The 13,547-nt window shown below is 35.5% G+C and overlaps 1 protein-coding gene across 5 annotated transcripts in view; it reads left to right on the forward strand.

Moving 5' to 3' along the window:
- Window positions 1-13,547, forward strand: part of BOD1L1 (biorientation of chromosomes in cell division 1 like 1) — a 125,011-nt gene that overhangs the window by 42,193 nt on the left and 69,271 nt on the right. For all 5 annotated transcript variants that reach the window (XM_058192292.1, XM_058192290.1, XM_058192288.1 and 2 more), the window contains one exon: window positions 379-6,106. In XM_058192292.1, coding sequence (XP_058048275.1) covers window positions 379-6,106 — 5,728 coding nt within the window. The remainder of the gene's footprint in view (window positions 1-378; window positions 6,107-13,547) is intronic.

Below are 13,547 nucleotides of genomic sequence, written 5' to 3' on the forward strand. Positions count from 1 at the left end.
TTAGGTGAAAACCGCTGGAACTTTCAGAGTTGGTTTATTGGATACGTCATATCAGCACTGCCTGTGATGATGTATGCAATAAATGTAAATGTAATAAATAAATAAATAAAATAAATAAAATAAATGTTCTTCGAAGAATCTACCTGCCTCGGAGTTCTGATTTCAGTGGCTGCGTTACTCAGAACCCTGACAAATGGCATAAGCAATTGTGTTGGAATGCAGGAACAGAAATTGTGTTGGGGGAAATTGTTTCTAACAATAGCAAAATTCCACTAAGAAGAGCACTGGATCCAATCCATTTTATAAGTAATTATAAATGACACTATCAGTATTTGAACTAAAGATGACTTAACAATTTGTCCCTTTTTTGTCTTGCAGGGTACTGAAAAGTTGTCTTCAAAAGAAATGAAAGTCAGTCAAGGCAAAAATGGAAATAAAGTTGTTAGAAAAATTGCAGAATTCGGACTTTCACCGGAGGAAAATAAAAGTGAAATCAAAGTTGAAAAGGAGCACAAGAGAAGAATGTCTGCCTCTTTCCAATTGGAAGTTATCCAGCCAGATGTTGAAGGAAAATCTCAATTTGAAATGGCAGAGGCCAGTCCAGAAGAACCTCAAAAGCAAAGGAATATACTTAAAAATGAAAAACTTTTTAAAAAGGATGAGTCAGAAACACCAGGTGTTAAGAATGTACTGAAGAAAGAGGCCAGACCATCAAAAGATAAAAATGAAAAAGAAAGAAGTCTTTCTGAAGACAAATCATTAATGAAGTATAAATGTAAAGGAGATAATGTTCAGAAAACAAGTGAAAATGTTGAAAATGTACCATCTGAGAAGAGCATGAGAAATGAAGAAACTGTTGTGAAAAATAGTCAGCTAGCAAAACTTTTGCCTGATGATAAAACTGAAAAGAAAAACAAGCAGAGAAGTGAAAGAAAGGCTTCCATGAATAGCAAAGAGATGAAATACACTTCAGAAAAAAATGAGATTATACGTAAAGAGAACAACAGAAAAGAGGGGCAGCTTTCCACAGAGAAATTGAAAGCAGAATACAAATCTAGGAAGTTTCCAAATGATTCTAGGCCACCAAAAGAGTCACAGAGTGCCTCAAAGATTCATGTTTCTTCCATAACATCAAAACGAAATGAAGAAGAAAAGCATGATGCAGAATCATCCAATTTGGATCATATTTTGCGGCAAGGTGATAATTTACACAAAGTCAGGCGAAGATCAAAGAGTGGCTTAGAAGAAAGGATTGTATTAAAACCGATGTCCAAGAGTTACAACAAATCAGCCAAAGTACCTGAAAGTGAATTACAAGAAAGTTTATCTAAGCAGGAATCTGTACAGAAATTGGACAAAGATAAACATTCAGAAGAGAGTGATCGAGATAAACAATCTAAATTCAAACAGGAAATGAAATTCTTTGAAGAAAATTCCACTGAATTGGAAATTGAAAGTGAAGCACAATCACTTAGTAGTTTCCAAAAAGATGCTAATCATAAAGTTAAGGGGCAGTTGGGAGAAAAAATAAGAGAGAGAAGTAAAAGTGATAAATATTTGAGTACTTCCAGACTGGAAAGGAGATTGTCAGCAGATAATCACAAAAGCAAAAATTTTAAGCATAATAATAAGGACATGAAAAAGAAAGAAGATGAGGGCAAATCAGAAGACAAAGGCATTAAAGAAGTAGAAAACAATGCAAAGATGCCAGAAAATCTGCATACAGAGAAGAAGCCTATTAAAAGATTAAGTAATGAACATCGAAAGGTGAATACATCAACCCAAGAAATAAATACCAGAGAGGAAAAAATACCAGCTGTCACAAGCCCTTTCATTTCTTTTCAAAAGACTACTGGGCAGTTACTGTATTCTGAACAAATCCAGGAGCCAATGGAGGAATATTGCGGTGTTATATATAATCAACAAAGCCAAATTGAGGAAGAAAGCAGTAACAATTTACAGGGAAAAGCTGAACTGAAAAATATTGTCAAAGACCAAATACATCATCATTTAAGGTCTGAATTCAATACATTGTATTCAAATTTCAGTAACTCTGAAGAAAAAGTGGAAGTTTTTTCTGCTAAGGAAGTAAATGTCTCAAGTGGCACCTTCAGGCAGATTCCAAAGGATTTAAGTTGTTTTGAAAAAGAACAGCATCATGTAAATGCTACTTATGAGGAAACTGATCACGTTTTACCTGGTGCTGCTCATGAAAATGAAAAATTAAAGTTCCATGGAATGACTGAGGATGATCATTGTCCAAAGAATCTTACAAGTAGGGATCATCAAAGTTGGAAAAATAGTTCTTCAATAAAGAGTTTAACAAGAGAATGTGCACATCAGAAATCTATGGATGTAGATCTTCCACAAATCACAGAGCCTTCAAATAATGGATCTAAAGAGAAATCTTTGAATAGATCTTGTGCTAAATATACCATTTCAGATAGTCAAACCCTTGCTGTTAAAATGAAATTTTATGATAACATTGTGTTCAATGCAAACCTGAAAGATGATATTGCCAATATAAGGATTAAAAACTCAGAAGACACAATACATTTACCTTCTAAACTAATACCTAGAAAAAGGATAAGTGCTGTAGCAGGCATTCAGGAAGTTACTAGGCAAAAAAGAACTGAAACTGCATCAACTAGTATTTTAGAGAATGATAATCTCATAGGCTCAGAAGCAGTATCTACAAATAGAAGTGCAAACAAATATGTTTTAATCAACTTGGAAAAAGTAGAAAGGGATCATTTCAGTGAAGATATTGCAGAATACAAACTGAAAACAGACAAAGACCAGAGTATTAGTAAGTTAGTAGAATTATCTTCAGGTTCAGTGCCCAAGAGTGTTCCAGAAAAAAAAATTGAAGTATCTGCACTCATCAAAGGAGGAAATGATATGAAAGAAGTTGCTGAAGATAATAGTGAAAGCAGTGTAGTAGGCAGTAGTGTAGAAGGTAGCCATTGCATTGTTAGTTACAGTAGCGTGGAAGCTGATGCAAATGTTATAGGAACTAGCACAGAAAGACCTACTGGGAACCCTTCCATCACTGATAGTATTGGAGAAAACCATGGAGATGAAGACATGTCAAATTTGCTGACTGAAGGTGAAGCCATCATTACTTGCTCAGAAGAACAAAGAAAGTCTCATTTAAGTTGTGCAAGTATAGAAGCAGATGAAGGTTTCACCTTGGGCCCTTGGATCAAAAGTAAAGAAAATGCCCATTCTGTAACAGAAAAAACAATTGGTGAGTGGACTGTCACAACGGCTGAAGAAAGTGGTGCTGTTATGGAAGAGCTTGCAATATGTGAGAGTTCTTCAACCAGTACAAAGGAAAGAGAAAGTGGTGAATGCACTGTGAATTACATAGAAGAATGTACAAAGAAGGCAGTCAATGGAAGAAGAAATGAACTTGATCAAAGTGTGAATAGCTGTGTAACAGAAGAGAAAGATGATGCTGTAACCAGTGCAAGCTCTGAACAAAACTGTGTGGCTTCCAACTATGTTGATATAAGCAAATTTGATGGTGGTGCCACATGCACAAGTGAAATAGAAAGTGATGGTGCTGTAACCAGTGCAGGTACTGAAGCTCAGAATCAATCTATGATGGGTGAAAATCTGGATACCTTTCAGAGTAACTCAGTTCAATCTGAACAAGCTAAAGCAGTTGAGGGCAGTGTGACTTGTACAGTTATAGAAACTGAGCACATTGGTTCTGTTATCTGTTCAGTGACTGGTACAGATTCACAAGAGAATGCTGTAACTGGGCTTTGCCCTGAAATGGTAAATAACATAGCAACAATATCCCATGCTGACAAAAGTGAAGACGTTGTAAATGGTGAGAGTGCTGTCACTAGCACAGGAATAATAGCAGAAGATGATCCTGCTTGTACTCTTTTGGAGGAAAACCAGAAAGGGTTTGTAGGAGTCTCGGACCCAGAAGAAAAATATCAACCTGCCACAGACAGTACAGAAGTTAGAATTGAAACAAATGCTGTTGAAGTCAGTCAAGGTTCATATATTGATGATGAAGGTTGTGTAACCAGCACAGGTGAAAAAGAAGAGGATGAAGAAAGTGAAAATTTTGTAACTAGTACAGGAAGAGGCAATGAAGAAACAGAACATGTGTTGGCTTGTACAGGAACAGAAGAAAGTGGAATGTTGCTTATTAACATGGGAAGTATAGAACATGAAAGTTCTGTCTGTCTATCTACAGATCAGCTTGGAACAGGGTTAGATGAATATTCTTTAAATGCAAATAAAAGTTCTATTGATATTGTGGAATGCTTATCAAAAGAAATGAAGGTTGATAGTGTTTACAATAATATAAAGGGGACAGTTGCAAGTAGCACCACTAGCGTTGGCATAAGTAATGAAAATAGGGCATTTATCTCCCTGAAAGAGGATTCTCTGTTTGCCCAGGCACTTAAAAGTAACGAACTCTTAAATAAACAAAGTATAAATCAGCCATTAGTTAGTGAAAAGAAGAGTGAGAACACTGAATCTTCCTTGGATAACAGGAAATGTGAAGAGCTGATTAAGATGGTATCTAAGGAAATAAATATAGTTTCAGCATCTACTAATGAAAATGATAAAAGTAAAGGTGAGATCATCTCTACAAGTGGGGCCAAATTATGCTCTCTTTCAGTACATTCTGCCAAGCACGATGAGCCAACATTACCACTTGTTGCAAGAACAGTTGAAAACTTAGAGAAGGTCGAAGGTCTGCTAACATCTGAAGATTTCAGTTTTCCTGCACCAAGTACAACTGTCAAATATATAAATCAAGATGGAGATGTTATGAAATCTAATAAAGTTTCTACTAGTATTTTAGAAGAATTTGAAACTCCAATGCCAATCATAACAGTGAAAGATACTGACACTGTACTTGCTACTAACAGAGTTGTAGAGAAAACCAGCAGCATGGAGATAAATGCCATTCATATGCCCAATGTATTCACTGGAGGAAGTGATGAAATCCAGGTGGTTGGTGATAAAGAGGGAAGGGATGAATGTGCTACAATTTCCACAAGTATAATTGAAGACACAGAAACTTCTGTTTCAGAGGAAGGCAATGACGACATTGCTCAATGCTTTGATGTAAGACTGGAGCAAACTACTGATACTGCCACAATCTCAACAAGTTCAGTGGAACATTTTGAATTTTCTGCTGAGAAACAAATTAATCAGATCTCTGTAACAGAAGGAAAATTGAATTTTGCTCAGCTTGCAACTGAGATATGTAACAGAGTTACAAATAGTGTAGTTGTGCCAACAGAAACAAAACACAGAAGTGAAAATACAGTGGTCTCCCCAGAAGTAGAAAAGTACAAGACTGTTCAAGAAGCTACGAGCCAAGAATCTGAATTAGATGAAAGTGACATCCATTTACTTACAAAAGTAGGAATATGTCATGGCCTTGAGTTCAGTATTAATAGAAGATCTGAACAGATGTTTATTGCTTCAACTACAGAGGTTCTTGCAAAGAATCCTGACAGAACAGGGGCTGCTGCCTCAGAAGAAATTCCATGTACATTGACAAGCACAGAATTGGAAGAGAAAACCAGTATGTGCCCTGAAGAATTAGATCCCACTATGTTGACAAATTTAAAAAACAGTAATTTAGTTGAGTTACCTAATGATGGTCAAGGGATCCAGGGTGAGGAAGAAAGTAGAGAACCTTCAGTTATATCCAGGACTGATGGCAATAGTGAAAGCATAGAAATTTCCACAAGTACAATGGAATTTGTTAATGTAGTTGAACTTCCCTGTGCAGAAATAAGTTTTGATTCCTGTGTCTGTCATGGTCTATCTGCTGAAACACATATGGCTAGAAATAAATCCAAAGAAGATGGGAAATATATTGAGGTTCTGTCAAAACCTGCTGGTCTACTAGAAAAAAAATTGTGGAATGAGAAGATAGACTTTATTATTCACCAACCACTATTAAAAGCTGATGTTACTGAAGAAAAGGATGTCTCCAACTCCAGTTCATTACCATTTGAATTAGGAGGAAATTCTGAGAATGCTCAATGTAGCAAGGCTGATGTAAATGCTAATGTACCAGATGCTCTTGTTCATGGAAATATAGAAAACAATTATGGTAAGAATTAAATAGAAGAGACTAGCTGTAGCTCAGGGTTGAACTGTTGAGTCCTTGGTGTTCTCTGTACTTGCTTGCTTGCTTGCAGATGTTTCATTTTCAATTAGTTAATATCATCACTGCAAATGGGTATGGGATTTGCTCCCTGTTTATATACAGTACATGCCCAGCATATTCCTTGGATAAGAGTATTGTTTTCTGCTTGATTGTTTGCTTGGTGTTAACTCCTGCTTATTTGACAGTTAGAAAGGATGTGTTCCAGTCTTTCCTCTCTTGAATGGTTTGTTAATATGGTTTATTTGTATGTAACTCATCTACCAGAAATTCCCTAGTATTTATGGATTTATTTATTTATTAGATTTATATTGCCGCCTATTCGCCTATGATGACTCAGAATATAACTTTAGCTTGATCTAAGGTGCTCATGGTTTTCCAGTTGAAACTATTATTGATTTTGTCCATGTGCTGTGAATTTTCAGCATGTCTTCTGATTGCACATTTGTGTTCATTGAAGTGTTCTGCTAGTCTTCTATCCGTCTGTCCTACATAGTTGTTAGTCCTTACACGACATATTGTAGATGACTCCTGTTTTTTTCCTTCTCTTCCATGATAGCACTTACCTTTGTTGGTTCTGTACTGGGTTGAGTCATTTTTTGAGTAGCATAATAGGTTTAATCACTGTAGTGGGTTGATAACTTCTTGATCCTTTATAAAAAGGTAACACTACCATACATCGAAAATTTCAGAACAGCCAAAAGACTACTACAACCACACAACATTTGTTGTTGTTGTTAGTTGCGAAGTCGTGTCCGACCCATCGCGACCCCATGGACAACATTCCTCCAGGGCTTCCTGTCCTCTACCATCCTCTGAAGTCCATTTAAACTCATGCCTACTGCTTCAGTGACTCCATCCAGCCACCTGGTTCTCTGTTGTCCCCTTTTTCTTTTGCCCTCAATCTTTCCCAGCATTAGGCTCTTCTCCAGTGAGTCCTCCTTTCTCATTAGGTGGCCAAAGTATTTCAGTTTCATCTTCAGGATCTGGCCTTCTAAAGAGCAGCCAGGGTTGATCTCCTCTAGAACTGACTTGTTTGTTCGCCTTGCAGTCCAAGGGACTCGCAGGAGTCTTCTCCAGCACCAGAGTTCAAAGGCCTCAATTCTTTGACGCTCAGCCTTTCTTATGGTCCAACCTTCACAGCCATACATTGCAAATGGGAAAACCATAGCTTTGACTATATGCATTTTTGTTGGCAGGGTGATGTCTCTGCTTTTTAGTACGCTGTCTAGATTTGCCATAGCTTTCCTCCCCAGGAGCAAGCATCTTTTAGTTTCTTGGCTGCAGTCCCCATCTGCGGTGATCTTGGAGCCCAGGAAAATAACATTACTGAGGCACATAAACACAACATTACTGAGGCACATAAACCAACAAAGTCCTTCCAAAACATCATAAATAAACTAAAAGACACAATAGCCCAAAAACAAAAATCAGGAATCATCTACAACATAAAGAATAAGCTCTGTAATAGCTACTATGTAGAACAGCGGTATCAAATTCAAGGCTCATGGGCTGAAACCAGCCTGTGGGGTGCTTAAATCTGGCCCATGGGGCCAGCCTGGAAATAACAAAGGACTGACACATGGTGTTTCTGGCAGCCAAAATGGGGCACAGTGGGGTCGTGTGCCTCCCTCAATGTGCCCTGTTTTCTGCTTGGTCAGGCTCCTCCTGCAGCATTCTGCTGACCAAAACGGTGCGGGAGGGCCGTATGTGGCTCCTTTTGGCCAGCAAGGTGCTGCAGGAGGCATCCATCCCATCTCCTCTCCCTCTCCTTGGATGCCATCAAGCTTGGTGAAGCATAGCAAAAATGGCAGAGCTGGCAGCAAACAACCAAGCTCAGAGAGCACCAGGACTTGGTAATAATGGTAAGATTCTGAGGATTTTAATCTAATGCATACAAAAGCTAATGATTTGAATTTTTTTTAATATAGTTTGAAATCAATCAACAAACTATCTCAAGTTTCATCATTTTATGAAAGAACACTATAATAAGGGTTCCTCAGTACTCCCTGAGGTTGTTTGTTTTCTTGCAGACATTTCTTTTTTTTTTATTGAAAAACTTTTACAACAACAATTAAATTTTTCCCCTCCCATCCCCCATCCCCCCTCCTTCCCCCCTCCCTCCAACCCCCCCCCCCATTTCCCGGAGTAAACACAAGGTATAGTTCAATAAACAAACAGTCATACATTAAATTTTTAAAATCTAACACAATTATAATCCTTCTCTTTCACATAACCTGACTTCTTCCATTAAAATCAAAAACAACATCCTTCATTCAAAGGCAGTCTGAAATTTCTTAATCTGATATCTATTTTGAATATAATCAATCCAATTCTTCCATTCATTTAAATATTTTTCTTGAGTACTGTCTTTCAAGAAGACTGAGATTTTAGCCATCTCAGCCAAATTAGAAACTTTCAATATCCATTCTTCTATTGTGGGTACTTCTTTTTTCTTCCAATATTGTCCAATTGACAGTCTTGCTGCTGTTATTAAGTTCAAAATCAATTTCGTCTCAAGCACCGTACAGTCTGTTATTATTCCCAAAAGAAAAAATTGCGGCAGGAACTTTATCTTCTTTTTCAAAACATTTTGCATAATCCACCAGATTTTTATCCAGAAAGACTTAATTTTCTTACAAGTCCACCATTCATGAAAATATGTAGCATCACAATTACATCTCCAACATTTCGCTTGCATATCTGGATACATACATGATAATTTCTTAGGATCTAAATGCCATCTATAAAACATCTTATAAAAATTTTCCCTTAAATTCTGCGCTTGCGTAAATTTAACATTTCTAACCCAAATTTTCTCTCATGTGTCCAACATTATTGGTTCCTGAATATTCTGTGCCCATTTTATCATACAATCCTTTATTAAATCTCTTTCAGAGTCTATTTCTATCAAGACATCTCTTTATATGCCCCTGGGTTTGATTTCTAATTTGTTTAACCAAATTTTCTTCATTTTGAATAATACCGATTTTCTGATCTTCTTTTCATCTAGCCTTTAAGTGTCCATATTGAAACCAAGTATAATTCCTCCCTTCTTCTTTTAATGTATACAAAGATTTTAGTTGTAAATTTCCCCTCTCATTATATAAAAGATATTTATAAGTAATCAATTCTTGTTCCTGTTCTATATTTATATTCTCTACTGCGTGCCGAGGACTTGTCCATATAGGAATTTTATAGTTTAACTTATAATAATATTTTTTCCAGACACGCAAAAGAGAAATTCTCAACACATGATTCTTAAAAGCTTTATCTATTTTCTTATCATACAATAAATATGCATGCCAACCATATAATAAATCATAACCTTCTATATTCAAAATCCTTTTCTCCGTCAAATTAAACCAATCGCTTATTACAGAAAGAACAACTGCTTCATAATACAATTTTAAATTAGGCATTTTTAATCCTCTTTCCCGTGTATCTTGCATTATTTTCATTTTAACTCTCGCTTTTTCCCCTTCCCATATAAATTTATTAATCTGCCATTCTTCCAAATTTTTATCTTTCTTAATTATTGGTATCATCTGAAACAAGAACAAGAATTTAGGCAAAACATTCATTTTTATAGCTGCTATTCTCCCCAACAAAGATAATTGTAATTTTTTCCAAGTATTCATTTCCTTCTGAATTTTTTGCCATAACACATCATAATTATTCTTATACAATTTTATATTTGATGATGTAAGAAAGACTCCTAAATATTTAACCTTTTTTACAATTTCAAATCCTGTTATTTCCTCTAATTTTTCTCTCTGGTTCTTAGTCATATTTTTGGTTATCACTTTTGTTTTATTTTGATTCACTTTAAACCCTGAGACCTTTCCATATTGATTAATTACTTCCAACAAATATGCACTCGAATTTATAGGCTGAGTCAACATAACAACCAAATCGTCTGCAAATGCTCTGACTTTGTATTTATGTCTTCTAATTCTAATACCCTCTATCTCCCTTAACTCTCTTATCTTATCCAATAAAGGTTCCAAAGACAAAATAAACAATAAAGGTGATAAAGGACACCCCTGCCTCGTTCCCTTCGCAATTTTAAATCTATCTGCCAAACTACTATTAATTATTATCTGAGCTGTTTGCTCTCCATAAATTGCCCTAAGTATTCGTATAAAACCATTTCCAAATTGCATTTTGCCTGTTAATTTAAATAAAAATTCCCAATGCAAACAATCAAAAGCTTTCTCTGCATCCAAAAATATAAACGCTGCCGGAATCTGATTTTTCTTTTCCAAATATTCCAATAAATTCACTATCTGCCTAACATTATTCCTCATTTGTCTCCCTTTTATAAAACCAGACTGGTCAGTATGAATCCTTTGTTGTACAATTTCCATTAACCTATTTGCCATTATTTTTGCAAAAATCTTATAATCATTATTCAAGAGTGAAATCGGTCTATAATTCCCAGGCTTAGTACAATCCTGATCCTCTTTTGGTATCAATGAAATAAAAGTAGTCCTCCATGATGGTGGCACTCCTCCTCCCATCTGTATCTGATTAAATAACTCTGTAAGTGGACCAACTATCTCATCCTGTAAATTTTTATAATATATTGCAGTAAGTCCATCTGTGCCCAGGGATTTCCCTATTTTTAATTGCTTTATTACCAAAATAATTTCCTCAGAAGTTATAGACCGATTCAACTCTTCCCTTTGTTCATTAGTTAAACCTTTAACCTTATATTCTTTCAAATATTTATCAATATCCATATTCAATATTGTATCTCTGGCATATAAATTTGTATAATATTCCAGGAAAGCTTTTTTAATTTTATCCTGTTGAAATCTCACTTTACCCTTGTATTCAATTCTTTCAATAGTACGTGCTTTCTGTTTTTTCCTTAACACATAAGCCAGCCACCTCCCTGATTTATTAGCATTACAAAAAGTATTATGTTTAGCATATTGTATATTTGTTGCCACTTGATCTGCCATTAACATATTAAATTGAGTCTGTAATATCCTTATTGCATCCCTAATTTTTGAATCGTGGATTCAAAATAATAATTGTTGTTTTCTCTGAATTTCCTTTTCTAAATACCTACGCTGTTTTTGTAATTTTCTCCTCTGTCTATTAAAATACCTCTCATAAAGGCCTTGCTAGCATCCCAAACCATTTCTATTGAAGTTCCCTTATCCAAATTATAATCAAAAAATTCTTTCATTTGTTTTTTACATTGATTTACATTATCCTCATATCTAAACAAATTTTCATTTATTCTCCATGATCTTCTTCCACCTTCATATTGCAACTCCATCCATACCGGACTATGATCAGTTAAACACCCTGGAAATATCTTTGTTTTCTTAACCCTAGAAAGCAAGTCATTAGTAATTAATATAAAATCAATACGTGAAAAAGATTGATGTCTATCCGAAAAATAAGTGTAATCTCTGTCTTCAAAATTCTGTATTCTCCAAATATCTCTCAACTCAAGATCTTCCATCATCTCAAAACAAGATTTGGGCAATCTTGCATACGTAGGAATTTTCTTAGAAAGAGTTTTTTTGTCTTTTTTAATATCCATTACACCATTCAAATCTCCTAATATGATAAACGTTTTATAATCCCAAGAAGTCAATTTTTCATGTAACAATTTATAAAAATTTTCTTGTTGTTGATTAGGTGCGTAAATACCAATCAAAAGTGTCTTTTTTCCTTCTAATACCAATTCAATAGCTATATATCTTCCTTGAGTATCCGCTTTGATTAATTTAGCTGGTATATTTAATTTCAAATATATTACTATATCATTTTTCTTATTCGGAGATGAAGAAACAAAATGTTTACCTAATTTTGAGTTAATCAAATATTTCTGATCTGATGATTTTATATGTGTCTCTTGCAAACAAATCACATCATTTTTAAATTGTTTCAAATAATGAAATATTTTTCTTCTTTTCTGTGCTGAATTCAAACCATTAACATTCCATGTCAGAAATTTATTTGACATCACTGGCATCTTGAAGCCTTTGAGCAATCAGCTGAAAACTCTCACTCTTCAGCCTAGCTCCTCCCACAGCTTCAGAAGTAATATCCCATTCCTTTCTTTGTAGTTGTTCCTCTTTCTCCTTACGCCTAATAGCTCCCCTTGTCATTCTTTGTTCTTGAGGTTGTTCTTGAGATAATGACATCACAGGTGCCATTTCAGCCTCCTCTTTCATTTGTCCCTCTTGAAGGCTTTTATCCACTGCTTCTACATCCACTTTCAACACATTAAAAAGAAAATCTTTTGCTTTAAGCTCTGTATCAATTCGATATCTCCTGCTGTGAAAAAACACTGTTAAACCAATTGGCACCTCCCATCTGTATTGAATCTGATGTTTCTTGAGCTCTTGTGTAAAAAATCTAAAATACCTCCTATCCTTTAACATTTTAGCAGGAATCTCTTTCAGAACCAACACCTCCCGTTATCCTATTTGTAATTTCTTTTGGTATGTAGCTTGAAAAATCTGATTTCTCATTGTGGTGGTCAAAAAGTAAATTACAATGTCTCTTGGGAGCTTTTTCTGCCTCGCTACCCATGAATTAACTCTATATGCCTTATCAATTTGAAAAGCAACATCTCGAGGGTCCAATCCTAACATTTCAGCTAAGGCTTCTGAAATAACTTTTTAAAGATCTTCTTCCTTCCGTTCTTGAAGGCCCCTAATTCTCAAAGCCTTCTCCATCGCCCTATATTGTAACACCACCACATGATCTTCATTTTTATCCACTTTATTTTGCAGTTCTCCCACTTTATTTTCCAAATACTGATTTGTTTGGCTAATTTCTTCCACTTTATCTTCTATTACTTCCAAATCTTTTGCCAAACCTTGAAATGCCATCAATAAATCTTCTCTAATTTGTTTATTATTCTCTTTAATTTCCTCTGTAAGCTGGCCCTTCACCTCATAAATATTATTCATAAGTTCCTTAAATCTTTCTTCAGAAACTCTATTCTGTTCCCTTAACGTATCTTTCAGGTTAGATTCAGACCCCCTCCTCATTATAGAGACTTTAGGTGGCTTAAAAGCCATTCTGATTTAAATGAAGTCTCAAATTAAGGTTGTAAAATAAAAACTTTTACCTTGCTTCCTATGGAGAGCTTCAATTCAGCTGGAATACACAAAGACGCAGTTCACTTTCTCTCACAAGCAGCTTCCAATCCACTTCCTCTCAGACGCCATTTTTTTTCCTTCACTAAGAAAAAGTTCTTTCCTTTTTTTGAAAGAAATAGAAGTCAGCTCTCTTCTTGCTTCCCCAGTGATCGATCACTTGTATTTGTCCCGTCTGCATGCAGTATTCAAAACGGAATCAATTGAGCAGAGGTGGGTGCCTTCCTCTCGTCCTGCCTAATTAGCAGGATCGC

Source organism: Ahaetulla prasina, chromosome 8, assembly GCF_028640845.1.
Source record: "Ahaetulla prasina isolate Xishuangbanna chromosome 8, ASM2864084v1, whole genome shotgun sequence".
Classification (NCBI taxonomy): domain Eukaryota; kingdom Metazoa; phylum Chordata; class Lepidosauria; order Squamata; family Colubridae; genus Ahaetulla; species Ahaetulla prasina.